The sequence below is a fragment of the Anomaloglossus baeobatrachus genome, chromosome 9 (assembly GCF_048569485.1).
Source record: "Anomaloglossus baeobatrachus isolate aAnoBae1 chromosome 9, aAnoBae1.hap1, whole genome shotgun sequence".
Lineage (NCBI taxonomy): Eukaryota > Metazoa > Chordata > Amphibia > Anura > Aromobatidae > Anomaloglossus > Anomaloglossus baeobatrachus.
This window is the reverse complement of record NC_134361.1, coordinates 227,109,716-227,127,215: the sequence shown is the minus strand read 5'-3', so window position 1 is coordinate 227,127,215 and position 17,500 is coordinate 227,109,716. Positions and strand designations below refer to the sequence as shown.

The following is a 17,500-nucleotide window of genomic DNA, read 5'->3' as shown; positions in this document are numbered from 1 at the left end:
GGTATGGTAGAGCGGGTCGTGCGGTGCTGCGGTGGAGTGAGGGGGATGGGTGAAGGTACACTAGGTATGGTAGAGTGGGTCGTGCGGTGCTGCGGTGGAGTGAGGGGGATGGGTGAGGGTACACTAGGTATGGTAGAGCTGGTCGTGCGGTGCTGCAGTGGAGTGAGGGGGATGGGTGAAGGTACACTAGGTATGGTAAAGCTGGTCGTGCGGTGCTGCGGTGGAGTGAGGGGGATGGGTTGAGGGTACACTAGGTATGGTAGAGCTGGTCGTGCGGTGCTGCAGTGGAGTGAGGGGGATGGGTGAAGGTACACTAGGTATGGTAGAGCGGGTCGTGCGGTGCTGCGGTGGAGTGAGGGGGATGGGTGAAGGTACACTAGGTATGGTAGAGCTGGTCGTGCGGCGCTGCGGTGGAGTGAGGGGGATGGGTGAAGGTACACTAGGTATGGTAGAGAGGGTTGTGCGGTGCTGCGGTGGAGTGAGGGGGATGGGTGAAGGTACACTAGGTATGGTAGAGCGGGTCGTGCGGTGCTGCGGTGGAGTGAGGGGGATGGGTGAAGGTACACTAGGTATGGTAGAGCGGGTCGTGCGGTGCTGCGGTGGAGTGAGGGGGATGGGTGAAGGTACACTAGGTATGGTAGAGCGGGTCGTGCGGTGCTGCGGTGGAGTGAGGGGAATGGGTGAAGGTACACTAGGTTATGGTAGAGCGGGTCGTGCGGTGCTGCGGTGGAGTGAGGGGGATGGGTGAAGGTACACTAGGTTATGGTAGAGCGGGTCGTGCGGTGCTGCGGTGGAGTGAGGGGGATGGGTGAAGGTACACTAGGTTATGGTAGAGCGGGTCGTGCGGTGCTGCGGTGGAGTGAGGGGGATGGGTGAAGGTACACTAGGTTATGGTAGAGCGGGTCGTGCGGTGCTGCGGTGGAGTGAGGGTAGAGCATGTGAGGGCAGAGCTGGTCGTGTGTTGCTATATCAGACTGAGGGTTACGGCAGGTTGTAGGCTTGTTGGAAGAAATGGGTCTTCAGGTTCCTTTTGAAGTTTTCCACGGTAGGTGAGAGTCTGATATGCTGGGGTAGAGAGTTCCAGAGTATGGGAAAAGCACAGGAGAAATCTTGAATGTGATTGTGTGAAGAGGAGATAAGGGGGAGTAGAGAAGGAGATCTTGTGAGGATCTGAGGTTGCGTGCAGGTAGGTACCGGGAGACGAGGTCACAGATGTAGGGAGGAGAGAGGACCCTGCCCGCGAGGGCTCACAGTCTACAGGGAATGGGTGATGGTACAATAGGTGAGGACAGAGCTGGTTGCGCAGTGGTCTACTGGACAGAGGGTTATTGTAGGTTGTAGGCTTGTTGGAAGAGGTGGGTCTTGAGGTTCCTGTTGAAGCTTTCCACGGTAGGGGAGTCTGATGTGCCGCGGTAGAGCATTCCAGAGTATGGGGGAGGCACGGGAGAAATCTTGGATGCGATTGTGGGAAGAGGAGATAAGAGGAGCAGAGAAGGAGATCTTGTGAGGATCTGAGGTTGCGTGCAGGTAGGTACCAGGAGACTAGGTCACAGATGTAGGGAGGAGACAGGTTGTGGATTTGTAGGTCATGGTTAGGGTTTTGACCTTGAGTCGTTGGGCGATGGGAAGCCAGTGAAGGGATTGGCAGAGAGGAGAGGCTGGGGAATAGCGAGGGGAGAGGTGGATTAAGCGAGCCGCAGAGTTTAGAATGAATTGAAGAGGTTTGAGACAGAAGGGAGGCCACAGAGCAGGAGGTTGCAGTAGACCAGGCGGGAGATGATGAGGGCATGCACTAATGTTTTTGCAGCTTCATGGTAAAGGAATGTAAAAATCCAGGATAAACACAGTCTGCACCTTTTTGTCTGCCGCATTCTCGGTTTACATGCGTACTTGTTAAGCTCCTGCTCTGCCGCAGGTTTGCAGTACGTGACCGCCGCAGCCAATCACTGGTCTCTGCAGTCTTGTGTTTCTACCTTAGTGATTGGCTGCAGCAGTCATGTAATATAGAAAGGACGTGGAAGAATATCCGAAAAAGAACAAAAACAAAACAGAAGGCGCCCTCGAGGGATGGGCCCGTCCTATACAATAGATCCGCAGGGAGGGCGGACGGATGCGGTGACTTGTGGTGGAGGGTTAATCGCGGGGGAATCAGAAAGCAGACGTTATGGTTTCATTGCAGATCTGTTCTGGGTTAATGATGATTAATTGTATCTGTTCTCCTGTGATTTAATCAGGGTCTGTGCTGCGCGTTCTGTTTTCCTCCACGGTCACAAAAGACCCCTAATTAATATTTTCTATATCATCATTATTCAGTGGGAAAGGAAGCGCGGCCTTCAGCCCGTCTCACCCGCTGCTGCCCCTCCGACAGAAGCAGCAGAAGACCGCACAGTCCGAGGATAGTCCCAGTAAGTCCGCGCTTACCCTGATGACCGCTTTTAAGTTCACCTCTAATTTGGGATTCCTCACCAAAACCACGAGCGCTTAAAGGGAACCTGTCACCAGAATTGGCGACTATGAGCCACAGCCACCACCACCGAGCTCTTATATACAGTATTCCCGAATGCTGTATAACTTAAAAATACACACAATACTCCCCTAGGGGGCAGTACGCTCCGATGGCTGTCTCTGCTCCCCGCTCCGATGGCTGTCTCTCCTCCCCGCTCCGATGGCTGTCTCTCCTCCCCGCTCCGATGGCTGTCTCTCCTCCCCGCTCCGATGGCTGTCTCTCCTCCCCGCTCCGATGGCTGTCTCTCCTCCCCGCTCCGATGGCTGTCTCTCCTCCCCGCTCCGATGGCTGTCTCTGCTCCCCGCTGCGGTGGCTGTCTCTCCTCCCCGCTGCGGTGGCTGTCTCTCCTCCCCGCTGCGGTGGCTCTCTCTCCTCCCCCGCTGCGGTGGCTGTCTCTCCTCCCCGCTGCGGTGGCTGTCTCTCCTCCCCGCTGCGGTGGCTGTCTCTCCTCCCCGCTGCGGTGGCTGTCTCTCCTCCCCGCTGCGGTGGCTGTCTCTCCTCCCCGCTGCGGTGGCTGTCTCTGCTCCCCGCTCCGGTGGCTGTCTCTGCTCCCCGCTCCGGTGGCTGTCTCTGCTCCCCGCTCCGGTGGCTGTCTCTGCTCCCCGCTCCGGTGGCTGGCTCTGCTCCCCGCTCCGGTGGCTGGCTCTGCTCCCCGCTCCGGTGGCTGGCTCTGCTCCCCGCTCCGGTGGCTGGCTCTGCTCCCCGCTCCGGTGGCTGGCTCTGCTCCCCGCTCCGGTGGCTGGCTCTGCTCCCCGCTCCGGTGGCTGGCTCTGCTCCCCGCTCCGGTGGCTGGCTCTGCTCCCCGCTCCGGTGGCTGGCTCTGCTCCCCGCTCCGGTGGCTGGCTCTGCTCCCCGCTCCGGTGGCTGGCTCTGCTCCCCGCTCCGGTGGCTGGCTCTGCTCCCCGCTCCGGTGGCTGGCTCTGCTCCCCGCTCCGGTGGCTGGCTCTGCTCCCCGCTCCGGTGGCTGGCTCTGCTCCCCGCTCCGGTGGCTGGCTCTGCTCCCCGCTCCGGTGCCTCCTCCTCCCTTCTTCTGAAGCCTGTGTGCATGACTCATCCTCCGTCATCCACACAGGCTGACACTATGGTCCTGCACAGGCACACTTTGATCTGCCCTACTCAGGGACAGATCAAAGTATTGCGGTGCGCATGCGCAGGCGGTCTTTAATCTTTCTTCGCGCCTGCGCATTACAGTACTTTGATCTGCCCTCAGCGGGGAAAATCAAAGTGCACCTGCGCAGGACCGCAATGCCGGTAGAAGGAGGATGAAGATCTCAGCAGAGAGGAGGCACCGGACAGAAGCGACACCCATCGGACCGCACTGCCCCACCCATCGGACCGCACTGCCCCACCCATCGGACCGCACTGCCCCACCCATCGGACCGCACTGCCCCACCCATCGGACCGCACTGCCCCACCCATCGGACCGCACTGCCCCACCCATCGGACCGCACTGCCCCACCCATCGGACCGCACTGCCCCACCCATCGGACCGCACTGCCCCACCCATCGGACCGCACTGCCCCACCCATCGGACCGCACTGCCCCACCCATCGGACCGCACTGCCCCACCCATCGGACCGCACTGCCCCACCCATCGGACCGCACTGCCCCACCCATCGGACCGCACTGCCCCACCCATCGGGCCGCAGCGCCCCACCCATCGGGCCGCAGCGCCCCACCCATCGGGCCGCAGCGCCCCACCCATCGGGCCGCAGCGCCCCACCCATCGGGCCGCAGCGCCCCACCCATCGGACCGCAGCGCCCCACCCATCGGACCGCAGCGCCCCACCCATCGGACCGCAGCGCCCCACCCATCGGACCGCAGCGCCCCACCCATCGGACCGCAGCGCCCCACCCATCGGACCGCAGCGCCCCACCCATCGGACCGCAGCGCCCCACCCATCGGACCGCAGCGCCCCCACCCCATCGGACCGCAGCGCCCCACCCATCGGACCGCAGCGCCCCCACCCATCGGACCGCAGCGCCCCACCCATCGGACCGCAGCGCCCCACCCATCGGACCGCAGCGCCCCACCCATCGGACCGCAGCGCCCCACCCATCGGACCGCAGCGCCCCACCCATCGGACCGCAGCGCCCCACCCATCGGACCGCAGCGCCCCACCCATCGGACCGCAGCGCAGGGGAGTATCATAATGATATTTGTGTTGTACACAGCGGCCTGGGCTCTTATATACAGGATGTTAGAATACTGTATACAAGATCCCACTGGTGGTGGCCGCAGCTTCTTATAGGCCCCAAATCTGGTGACGGGTTCCCTTTTTAAAGCGTTTTTGACTTTGGACGGATCTGATCCTTGGAAGGCGCAGACCTCCACACACCTCACATATGTGCCCGGATATGCCCATAGCCCCCTCATCATATGCTCTGTATGGCCAGCTTCATGGGGGTTTTTCTTAACTTTTCTTTCTTTTTTTTTTTGTATTTTAGGTCACAGAGATCGCTCCAATTCCCTGACTCGTTCTGATGCTCCACCTCGAACGTCTGTGATGGCCTGGGCAGAGAAGAAGCCAAGGTTAATATTGAATTTATTTTCAATGTTTCTTATCTTATTTCTTATTTTTAAGGTTTCCTTTTGATCCTTGCTCTACTAACTTCTCTGTAAAGTATCTATGGCCCCCTGCACGCGGCCCGCTCCTCATCGCTGGCCCATGCAAACTCAAAAATAGCCATTCTTGATTATTCGGGGCCTATGAGTTGGTTTTGCTCCATTTTTAAGGGTTATAATCCACTCTCTAAAGACCAACTTTGTTAGTTTCTCCCTGTGCCATTTGCGGACCTAATTAAGTCTATAGAGATGCCGTATTTTTCGGATTATAAGACGCACTTTTGCTCCCAAAAATGTTGGAGGAAAATAAGGGGTGCGTCTTGTAATCCAAATGTAGATAACCTTTGTGGTGGTGAGGGGTCACAGGAGGCAGGGGTGAGGCGGTGAGGCAGGGGCGAGGCTGCGCTTCGGGCGGTGAGGCAGGGGCCACTGTTGGCGGTGCGGGCTTCAAATAATGGCGCCTGGAGTCGGCACATGCGCAGATGGAGCTCCAGGCTCAAGATCTCATCTGCACACGCGCTGCCTCCGGCCCATTGATCTCCCAGCAGCAGACTTAAGAAATATGGCACCCGGAGGTGGAGCATGCGCAAATGATATCTCAGCTTAACATTGAGCCGAGAGCTCCATCTGCGCACGCGCCGACTCTGAGCGCCGTTTCTTTGAAGCCCGCACCGCCAACAGCTTCTGGATGTTCTTGCTGCCTCAGCACCTGCAGCAAGCATCCAGGACATCCGCTGCATCGCCCTGCTCCACCACCACCCCTGCTTCCTGTGACCCCCGCTCCACCACCACCCCTGCTTCCTGTGACCCCCGCTCCACCACCACCCCTGCCTCCTGGGACCCTGCTCCACCCCTGCCTCCTGTGACCCTGATCCACCACCACCCCTGCCTCCTGTGACCCTGATCCACCCCTGCCTCCTGTGACCCCACTCCACCACCACTCCTGCCTCCTGGGACCCCGCTCCACCACCGCCCCTGCCTCCTGTGACCCCCGCTCCACCACTGCCCCTGCCTCCTGTGACCCCCGCTCCACCACCTCCCCTGCCTCCTGGGACCCTGCTCCACCACCACCCCTGCCTCCAGTGACCCTGCTCCACCACCACCCCTGCCTCCAGTGACCCTGCTCCACCACCACCCCTGCCTCCTGGGACTCCGCTCCACCCCTGCCTCCTGGGACCCCCGCTCCACCACCACCCTGCCTCCTGTGACCCTGCTCCACCACCACCCCTGCTTCCTGTGACCCTGATCCACCCCTGCCTCCTGTGACCCCACTCCACCACCACTCCTGCCTCCTGGGACCCCACTCCACCACCACTCCTGCCTCCTGGGACCCCACTCCACCACCACTCCTGCCTCCTGGGACCCCACTCCACCACCACTCCTGCCTCCTGTGACCCCCACTCCACCACTGCCCCTGCCTCCTGTGACCCCCGCTCCACCACTGCCCCTGCCTCCTGTGACCCCCGCTCCACCACCACCCCTGCCTCTTGGGACCCTGCTCCACCACCACCCCTGCCTCCAGTGACCCTACTCCACCACCACCCCTGCCTCCTGGGACCCCGCTCCACCCCTGCCTCCTGGGACCCCGCTCCACCACCACCCCTGCTTCCTGTGACCCCAGCTCCACCGCCACCCCTGCCTCCTGTGATCCTGATCCACCCCTGCCTCCTGTGACCCCCGCTCCACCACCACCCCTGCTTCCTGTGACCCCCGCTCCACCACCACCCCTGCTTCCTGTGACCCTGCTCCACCCCTGCCTATTGTGACCCCCGCTCCACCACCACCCCTGCCTCCTGTGACCCCGCTCCACCACCACAGCACCGGATTATAAGACTGACCCCATATTTTTTTCTCTCTAAATTTGGGGTGCGTCTTATAAAATGAAAAGTACGGTATGTAACATAAGATAATAAATCTGATTCTCGCTCTCTTCTCTCTGTGCAGGCCGCTCTCCCAGCCTCCCTTCGCCCTCCATTGTGCGGATGATGTGGACGCCACCTCCGGCGATAGCATTAGTCTGGCCCGGTCAATCAGTAAGGACAGCCTGGCGTCAAATATCATAAATGCGACCCCAAAGCACCCCCCCAGCAGCAGCTCTTCTGCACACGTCCCCTCGAGGAGCCTGCTGGGAAACGTGGACATAGAAGACGATGAAGAGGAGCTGGTGGCCTTTATCCGGGCGGATGCCGCGTCCAGTCACGGAGACCTCGAGGTGCAGAGCATTTCTTCCCGAGCCTCCAGTCACCCCGGCACCGCACGATCCCCCGGAAGGATATCTGCGGATGTAGACGGCAAGCCCGAAAGTTTCTTTTTAGAGCCCTTAATGCCTGCGGTTCTCAGACCCGCGAAAGAAAAGCAAAGCGTCCACAAAAGAGAGGAGTACGGCGAGGCGAAGCCCCGGGGGTATGTCTTCAGACGTCAGAACGAGGGGTCGCAGTCTTTCCCCGCGGAAGAAAATAACCACTAATCACGTCGGCCGGGATCTGAACAGAACGTTTACCCCCGGTCAGTAGCTGTGACTTACCCGCTGCTGATTCTTCCCGGGTGGATGCCCTGCCACTGGAAAATGGCAGCGGGACGTTTCGACCACTCGCGACCAGCAGCGTGGAGACGACCGAGCAGCTCAGCGGCGGGTTTTTCCTTCACGATTCTAAAGTAGAACCCGCCGAGGAGGAAAAAGCCGCACACGTCCTGGCGGATAAAGAGCAAGATCCGGAAGGCACGTGGACGGTATTAAGGAACGACTCGGACTCTGACCATCTGGATCTGGAGGATTGTGACCCGGACCTGCCCCCGTCCCTCCCGGTGTGTAAGTACATAGGGGAGGTAGAGTCCGCCAAACTGCAGGAGGACATGAAGGTAAAGGAGAACGACGACAAAGACGATGCCAGCGGGCGCTCCAGTCCGTGCCTGAGCACCATCTCGCAGGTCAGCAGCGTGTCCATGGCTAGCGGGAGCATCCGGATGACCAGCTTCGCCGAGAGGAAGTTTCAGAGACTCAATAGCTACGAGACCAAGTCCAGCACGAGCAGCTCGCAGAAGACCACGCCGGACGGGTCGGAGTGCTGCCCGCCTCCGCTGACCACCTGGAAGCAACGGAGGGAGCAGAGCCCCACCAGGCAGAGCAAAGACCACGCCAACGTCCTGGCCTCCGAACTGGTCCAGCTCCACATGCAGCTGGAGGAGAAGCGGCGGGCCATCGAGACCCAGAAGAAGAAAATGGAGTCGCTGTCCGCCAGGCAGCGCTTAAAGCTCGGCAAAGCCGCCTTCCTGCACGTCGTGAAGAAAGGGAAACCCGACGGCCCTCTGAAGCCGGAACATTTCCCGAAGGACTACAGTAGGCTGAATTTGGAGGAGGCCGAGGCCGTCCCTTCTAAGACGGCGCCGCACTTTGAAAAAACGGACGAAGGGTCCAAGGAGCCTAAAGTTCAGGAAGTCTTCGATCAGAAGCTCAAGGAGCCCGATTTGGAAGGAGACGTGTGCAATGTAAGTACGCCCGACGACGCCGACTCCGAGGTAGACGTCAGCGAGTGCAACCTCTCCATCGAAAAGCTGAATGAAACCATCAGCACACTACAGCAGGCCATCATGAAGATCTCCCAGCAGCAAGAGCTGCTGATGAAGGCCCCGGGCGCCGTCCTACCGGATCTGAAAAATGGCACCCAAGACCATAAGTTAAAGCCGCCTGTTCAGTTCATGGAGCCGCTGTCCCCCACGGGAACCGTCACGGGACCTCGCAAGAGATTCGGCCAAGGACGCAACTCCAGATTCTCCCCGGACCACTGAGCATAAAACCACCAAGGAAAAAACCTCACGCCTGATAACGCCCACCCACAGCATAGAAACCTTACCCCACCTAAAGTCCGTCCCACCTCCGAAATCGCCGTGCGCCCCCCTCTGATACTGCAGAGAACGGGGCAGAGCAAGTGAGAGCCCCCCAGGACAAATCCACCGGCAGTTTCCGGCTGCACGAGGATAACATCCAACGGACATTTATCCTGTCCTCCTCCTCCAAAGATGCCAACATCCTTTCCGAGCAAATGCACAGAGACTCTGTGAACGGCGCGCGCCTGGGGTCTTCAGAGACCTCGGACAAGGAGAACGTTCCTGTGGACGAGAGGCTGAAGAACAAAAGCAGCCTCATCGAGGTGGACCTCTCCGAACTGAACGATCCCGAGGGACCGGACAGAGCGGAGCCGTCCGAGAAATCCACCGATGTCATAGGGGAAGATCAGAAGTCCGGGGTCGGCTTCTTCTTCAAGGCAAGTAGCCCACATCCTTTATCATGTTGTGTCTGTAAACCCCGGCATCGGTCATATGTCCCCCGAGACACGGCCTCAACTAATGACATTGCCCCGGTCTCCCTGCTTAGACACGCATTGTGGTTAGCATTGACGGTATGGGAAATACCGTATTTTACGTTTTATAAGACACACCCCAAATTTAGAGTTAAAAAAGGGGGTCGGTCTTATACTTTGGTATTGTCTTACCAGAGGTGGGTGGTAGCGGGGGTTGCAGCGGGGTCACAGGAGGCCGGGGCGATGCTGCAGGCGTTGTGCTGGCGGCTGTGCTGGCTGTATGGAGCAGGGCGCTGCGACGGGTGTCACACATGCTCTGTTGGCCTTGCAGGCTTCAAAGAAATGGCGCCCCGAGTAGGTGCGTGCGCAGAATGAGCCGATATCTTATCTGCACACATGCCGCCCATTTTCCTTAAGTCAGCCACTGGGAGATCATTGGGCCGAAGGCGGCGCGTGAGATCTTGAGCCGAGAGCTCCATCTGCACACATGCCAACTTCAGGCGCCATTATTTGAAGCCAGCACCAGCGACAGAACATCTCACCCGCGCTGCACGGCCCCCCCCCCCCCCCCAACAGCAGCCGACACGGGGGCCCCCCCCCCAACAGCAGCCGACACGGGCCCCCCCCCCCAACAGCAGCCGACACGGGGCCCCCCCCCCAACAGCAGCCGACACGGGGCCCCCCCCCCCAACAGCAGCCGACACGGCCCCCCCCCCCTTAACAGCAGCTGACACGGGGGGCCCCCCCCCCAACAGCAGCCGACACGGGGGGCCCCCCCCAACAGCAGCCGACACTGGCCCCCCCCCCCCCCGACAGCAGCCGACACTGGCCCCCCCCCCCCGACAGCAGCCGACACTGCCCCCCCCCCCGACAGCAGCCGACACGGGGCCCCCCCCCAGCAGCAGCCGACACGGCCCCCCCCCAGCAGCAGCCGACACGGCCCCCCCCCCCCCAACAGCAGCTGACACGGCCCCCCCCCCCAACAGCAGCTGACACGGCCCCCCCCCCCCCCCAACAGCAGCCGACACGGCCCCCCCCCCAACAGCAGCCGACACGGGCCCCCCCAACAGCAGCCGGCACGGGCCCCACATAGGCCAGCATGGGCCCCCCCCCACTGCAGCCAGCACAGCCCCCATTCTCCACCTCCCGGTAAGCTACATTCGCATTATAAGACGCACGCCCTCATTTTGATCCCAAATTTTTGGGAGGAAAAGTGCGTCTTATAATCCAAAAAATACGGTACATCCACAGGACAACCCCAAAAAACAGCCTATTTTCTTCGGCGCTCCATTGGGAGACCCAGACGATTGGGTGTATAGCACTGCCTCCGGAGGCCACACAAAGCAATTACACTAAAAAGTGTAAGGCCCCTCCCCTTCTGGCTATACACCCCCAGTGGGATCACTGGCTCACCAGTTTTCTGCTTTGTGCGAAGGAGGTCAGACATCCACGCATAGCTCCACTGTTTAGTCAGCAGTAGCTGCTGACTATATCGGATGGAAGAAAAGAGGGCCCATACTAGGGCCCCCAGCATGCTCCCTTCTCACCCCACTTGTGGTTTGTAAGGTTGAGGTACCTATTGCTGGTACGGAGGCTGGAGCCCACATGCTGCTTTCCTTCCCCATCCCCCTGAGGGGCTCTGTGGAAGTGGGATCTTACCGGCCACCAAGCCCTGAGACCGGGCTCCATCCACAGACCCATGGAACCTGCTGGATACGGAGCTGTGTACCGTTCAGGGACAAGGCCCTGCAACTTTCAGGTACTCTGTGTCCCCGTTCAGGCAGGCACGCACACACCAGACTTGCTGGGTGTGTTAGTGCGCCGGGACAGTAACGCTGGGGTTTGAGTCACAGCAGCTTCGCTGTGTGACTTCATGTGCTGGGAACTACCGCGCCGGCCACTCTCGGAGCGGCGGCGCGGCTGGGACTTGTAGTGCGCCGGGGACTTAGCGCCGACCGCGCTTTTACGGCGGCGGCGCTTATAAATTTAGTCCCCGGCTTTTGCGGCCTAGCTCCGCTTCGTTCCCGCCCCCTCCCTGTCAATCAGGGAATGGGACAGACGCTGTACGTTTACTCAGCGCCGAGGGCTGGAGCCTTATTTACATGCTCCAGCCCTCTCACTTGGCACAGTGAGACACAGGTTTCCCGCTTTTGGTCTGGCACGCCCAGGGCCCGCCCCCCCCCTCCACAGGACGCCGGCAGCCATTCCTGCATGCAGTCTGGCTGGAGGACGGACACAGGCTCTGGGAGACCCAAGACTAGGGATTTCTGGCGACCACACACCCGCGTTTATGCGGGCGGTAAGCTGCACATTAGTGCTGGCCCCACTAGTGCCACAGTGTGTATTGGTGTACTTTTTCCTGTACCAGATATCTATAGATATATACTGCACTGTACGGTCGCTTCTTGGCTGTATACCCTATATTGCTCTGGGAAGACAACAACATGTCATCCACAAAACGCAAGGGTGCCAAGGCACGGGCTGTATACACTGCTTGTACAGCATGTGGGGCTAATCTACCAGCAGGCTCCAACGACCCTCATTGTGTGCAATGTTCAGTCCCAGTGGCACTTCGTCAGCCAGAGCCTATTGTGGTGGTAGCCCAGGCAGAGTCGCCTGTGAACCCTGCCCCGGTGACGGGGACAGAATTTGCAGTCTTTGCTGATAAATGTCTGTGACTATGACAAAAATCCTGGAGACCTTGCAGTCCAGGCCAGTTGCTCAGACCATGGACACTACTGTCCCTATGCTCCCCGGTCCCCCTCAGTTGGAACTAATCCGTACTTCACGGGGGTCCCAGGCATCACTGGCTGAGGGCTCTGACTCCGATGACAGTCCCAGGCAGCCTAAGCGAGCTCGCTGGGAGAGACCCTCCACGTCATCACGCGGGTCAGGGTCTCAGCGAGAAGGGTCTCTATATGATGAGACAGAGGTGGGTGATCAGGAGTCTAGCCCTGACACCGCACTCAATTTGGATACGCCAGATGGTGACGCCATGGTAAATGACCTTATAGCGGCCATCAATAGGCTCTTGGATATTTCTCCCCCAGCCCCTTCAGCAGAGGAGGCAGCTGCCCAGCAGGAGAAATTCCATTTCCTGTATCCCAAGCGTAAATTGAGCACCTTTCTGGACCACTCTGACTTCAGCGAATCAGTCCAGAAACACCATGCTAATCCGGACAAGCGTTTTTCCAAACGTCTTAAGGATACACGTTATCCCTTTCCCCCTGACGTGGTCAAACGCTGGACCCAGTGTCCAAAAGTGGACCCTCCAATATCCAGGCTTGCAGCTAGATCCATAGTTGCAGTGGAGGATGGGGCTTCACTTAAAGATGCCAATGACAGACAGATGGACCTTTGGTTGAAATCTGTCTATGAAGCTATTGGCGCGTCGTTTGCTCCAGCATTCGCGGCCGTTGTGGGCACTCCAAGCTATTTCAGCTGGTTTGGCACAGGTGGACTCTTTCATACGTCCAGCAGTGCCGCAAGTGGCGTCCTTAACTACGCAAATGACTGCGTTTGCGACCTACGCTATTAATGCGGTACTGGACTCTACGAGCCGTACCGCAATGGCTTCCGCCAACTCTGTGGTTTTGCGCAGAGCCTTGTGGTTAAAGGAATGGAAAGCAGATTCTGCTTCTAAAAAATGTTTAACCAGCTTGCCATTATCTGGAGACAGACTGTTTGGTGAGCAATTGGCGGAAATCATTAAACAGTCCAAAGGTAAGGACTCTTCCTTACCCCAGCCCAGATCAAGCAAACCTCCACAGAGGAAGTGGCAGTCAAAGTTTCGGTCCTTTCGAGGCTCGGGCAAGCCCCAGTTCGCCTCGTCCAAGGGGACTCAGAAAGAGCAAAGGAGCTCTGATTCCTGGCGGGCTCACTCACGCCCCAAGAAAGCAGCCGGAGGTACCGCTTCCAAGCCGGCTACCTCATGACTTTCGGCCGCCTCCCTCCGCATCCTCGGTCGGTGGCAGGCTCTCCCGTTTTTGCGACATTTGGCTGCCACAGGTCAAAGACCGGTGGGTAACAGACATTTTGTCTCACGGGTACAGGATAGAGTTCAGTTCTCGTCCTCCGCCTCGGTTCTTCAGAACTTCCCCACATCCCGACCGAGCAGATGCCCTTCTGCAGGCGGTGAATTCTCTAAGAGCAGAAGGAGTGGTGGTCCCTGTTCCTCTTCAGGAACAAGGACAAGGTTTTTACTCCAATCTCTTTGTGGTGCCAAAAAAGGACGGCTCATTCCGTCCTGTTCTGGACCTAAAACTGCTCAACAAGCATGTGAACGCCAGGCGGTTCCGGATGGAATCCCTCCGCTCAGTCATTGCCTCAATGTCTCAAGGAGATTTCCTAGCATCAATAGACATCAAAGATGCTTATCTCCACGTGCCGATTGCTACAGAGCACCAACGCTTTCTACGCTCCGTGATAGGAGACGACCATCTTCAGTTCGTAGCTCTGCCATTTGGTCTGGCGACAGCCCCACGGGTGTTCACCAAGGTCATGGCGGCAGTGGTAGCAGTCCTGCACTCTCAGGGTCACTCTGTGATCCCTTACTTGGACGATCTACTTGTCAAGGCACCCTCTCAGGAGGCATGCCAACACAGCCTGAATGTTGCGCTGGAGACTCTCCAGACGTTCGGGTGGATCATCAACTTCTCAAAGTCAAATCTGTCACCGACCCAATCGCTAACGTATCTTGGCATGGAGTTTCATACTCTCTCAGCGATAGTGAAGCTTCCGCTGAGCAAGCAGCGGTCTCTACAGACTGGGGTGCAGGCTCTCCTTCAAAGTCAGTCGCACTCCTTAAGACGCCTCATGCACTTCCTCGGGAAGATGGTGGCGGCAATGGAGGCGGTTCCGTTTGCGCAGTTTCATCTGCGCCCACTTCAATGGGACATTCTCCGCCAATGGGACGGGAAGTCAACATCCCTGGACAGGAAAGTCTCCCTTTCTCAGACGACCAAAGACACTCTGCAGTGGTGGCTTCTTCCCACCTCATTATCACAGGGAAGATCCTTCCTACCTCCGTCCTGGGCGGTGGTCACGACAGACGCGAGTCTGTCAGGGTGGGGAGCAGTTTTTCTCCACCACAGGGCTCAGGGTACGTGGACTCAGCAGGAGTCCACCCTTCAGATCAATGTTCTGGAGATCAGAGCAGTGTATCTTGCCCTACTAGCCTTCCAACAGTGGCTGGAAGGAAAGCAGATCCGAATTCAGTCGGACAACTCCACAGCGGTGGCATACATCAACCACCAAGGGGGGACTCGCAGTCGGCAAGCCTTCCAGGAAGTCCGGCGGATCCTGATGTGGGTGGAAGCCACGGCCTCCACCATATCAGCAGTTCACATCCCGGGCGTAGAAAACTGGGAAGCAGACTTCCTCAGTCGCCAGGGCATGGACGCAGGGGAATGGTCCCTTCACCCGGAAGTGTTTCAGGAAATCTGTCGCCGCTGGGGAAGGCCGGACGTCGATCTAATGGCGTCCCGGCACAACAACAAGGTCCCGACCTTCATGGCACGGTCTCGCGATCACAGAGCTCTGGCGGCAGACGCCTTAGTGCAAGATTGGTCGCAGTTCCGGCTCCCTTATGTGTTTCCACCTCTGGCACTCTTGCCCAGGGTGCTACGCAAGATCAGATCCGACTGCAGCCGCGTCATACTCGTCGCCCCAGACTGGCCAAGGAGGGCGTGGTATCCGGATCTGTGGCGTCTCACGGTCGGCCAACCGTGGGCACTACCAGACCGACCAGACTTACTGTCCCAAGGGCCGTTTTTCCATCGGAATTCCGCGGCCCTGAACCTGACTGTGTGGCCATTGAGTCCTGGATCCTAGCGTCTTCAGGATTATCCCAAGGGGTCGTTGCCACCATGAGACAGGCTAGGAAGCCCACGTCTGCTAAGATCTACCACAGAACGTGGAGGATATTCTTATCCTGGTGCTCTGCTCAGGGAGTGTCTCCCTGGCCATTTGCATTGCCTACCTTTCTTTCTTTCCTACAATCTGGGTTAGAAAAAGGTTTGTCGCTCGGCTCCCTTAAGGGGCAAGTCTCGGCGCTATCCGTCTTTTTTCAGAAGCGTCTAGCACGACTCTCTAAGGTGCGCACGTTCCTGCAGGGGGTTTGTCATATCGTACCCCCGTACAAGCGACCATTAGATCCATGGGACCTGAACAGGGTACTAGTTGCCCTCCAGAAGCCGCCCTTCGAGCTCTGAGGGAGGTTTCACTTTCTAGACTGTCACAGAAAGTGGCTTTTCTGGTAGCGGTCACGTCTCTTCGGAGAGTGTCTGAACTAGCAGCGCTGTCATCCAAGGCTCCCTTCCTGGTGTTCCACCAGGACAAGGTAGTGCTGCGCCCCATTCAGGAGTTTCTCCCGAAGGTGGTATCCTCTTTTCATCTTAATCAGGATATCTCCTTGCCTTCTTTTTGTCCTCATGCAGTTCATCGGTATGAGAAGGATTTACATTTGTTAGATCTGGTGAGAGCACTCAGAATCTACATTTCCCGCACGGCGCCCCTGCGCCGCTCGGATGCACTCTTTGTCCTTGTCGCTGGTAAGCGCAAGGGGTCGCAGGCTTCTAAGGCCACCCTGGCTCGATGGATCAAAGAACCAATTCTTGAGGCCTACCGTTCTGCTGGGCTTCCGGTTCCATCAGGGCTGAAGGCCCATTCTACCAGAGCCGTGGGTGCGTCCTGGGCATTGCGTCACCAGGCTACGGCTCAGCAGGTGTGCCAGGCAGCTACCTGGTCGAGTCTGCACACTTTCACCAAGCATTATCAGGTGCATACCTATGCTTCGGCGGACGCCAGCTTAGGTAGAAGAGTCCTGCAGGCGGCAGTGACATCCCCGTAGAGGAGGGCTGTCTTTGCAGCTCTAACATGAGGTATTTCTTTACCCACCCAGGGACAGCTTTTGGACGTCCCAATCGTCTGGGTCTCCCAATGGAGCGCCGAAGAAGAAGGGAATTTTGTTACTTACCGTAAATTCCTTTTCTTCTAGCTCCTATTGGGAGACCCAGCACCCGCCCTGTTGTCCTTCGGGATTTTTGGTGGTTTTTCGGGTACACATGTTGTTCATGTTGAATGGTTTTCAGTTCTCCGAGGTTATTTCGGAGGGAATTTGTTTAAACCAGTTATTGGCTTTCCTCCTTCTTGCTTTTGCACTAAAACTGGTGAGCCAGTGATCCCACTGGGGGTGTATAGCCAGAAGGGGAGGGGCCTTACACTTTTTAGTGTAATTGCTTTGTGTGGCCTCCGGAGGCAGTGCTATACACCCAATCGTCTGGGTCTCCCAATAGGAGCTAGAAGAAAAGGAATTTACGGTAAGTAACAAAATTCCCTTCTTTGCCTTGCGTGTTTTTAGAGGTAAACCTCAATTTTTATTTATTTTTTATTTTTTTTTGCTTGTATGCATTTACATAAAACTTGTGATTTAATCGCTTCCAGGACGAGCAGAAAGCGGAGGACGAGCTGGCGAAGAAGCGAGCGGCTTTTCTCTTGAAACAACAGAAGAAAGCAGAAGAAGCTCGGCTCCGGAAGCAGCAGCTAGAAGCCGAGGTCGAGCTAAAGAGAGATGAAGCCCGGTAAGGATTATGGCAAAATAATGTGCTGCCTGTTTGGGTGGAGTTTAAAAAATTAAAATACAAGGGGATCTGTCAGCAGATTTTTGCTATTCAGCATAATGTAGGCGCAGAGACCCTGATTCCAGCAATGTGTCACGTTTTGCGGTTTTGATAAAATCAGTGTTTTATCAGCAGGAGATTATCACTACAGGATTAGGTGTCTCATGCCTCCTGGTCCAACCACACCCCTACCACTGATTGGCTGCTTTCTGTCATTATACAAGTATACATAGAAAGCAGCCAATCAGAAGTGTGGGCGGGGTTATGCACAGCCCAGCATTCCTAGATCTGCAGCAGAGAAAACTGTGATTGTATCAAAACTGCTGCACCCAGTAAACAAAGTGAGACCTTACTGGAATCGGGGTCTTAGCCCCTACATCATGCAGCCGACAGATTAATTATATCTATTATTATCAATGAACGAGATGCGAAGTTGGAGGGTGGAAATCTAAAGAAGTTACAGGTTTTGACTTTGGCTAACACACGAGTATAAAATCTGTGCCTACTGTTA

The 17,500-nt window shown here is 57.6% G+C and overlaps 1 protein-coding gene across 1 annotated transcript in view; it reads left to right on the top strand.

The window, feature by feature from the left end:
* Window positions 1–17,500, top strand: part of LOC142251668 (calmodulin-regulated spectrin-associated protein 1-like) — a 94,652-nt gene that overhangs the window by 73,348 nt on the left and 3,804 nt on the right. Inside the window, 8 exon segments of the mRNA XM_075324677.1 lie at window positions 2,314–2,405; window positions 4,955–5,039; window positions 7,017–7,515; window positions 7,517–7,573; window positions 7,575–8,834; window positions 8,836–8,957; window positions 8,959–9,334; window positions 16,814–16,950. Of these exon segments, the coding sequence (XP_075180792.1) occupies window positions 2,314–2,405; window positions 4,955–5,039; window positions 7,017–7,515; window positions 7,517–7,573; window positions 7,575–8,834; window positions 8,836–8,957; window positions 8,959–9,334; window positions 16,814–16,950 (2,628 nt within the window).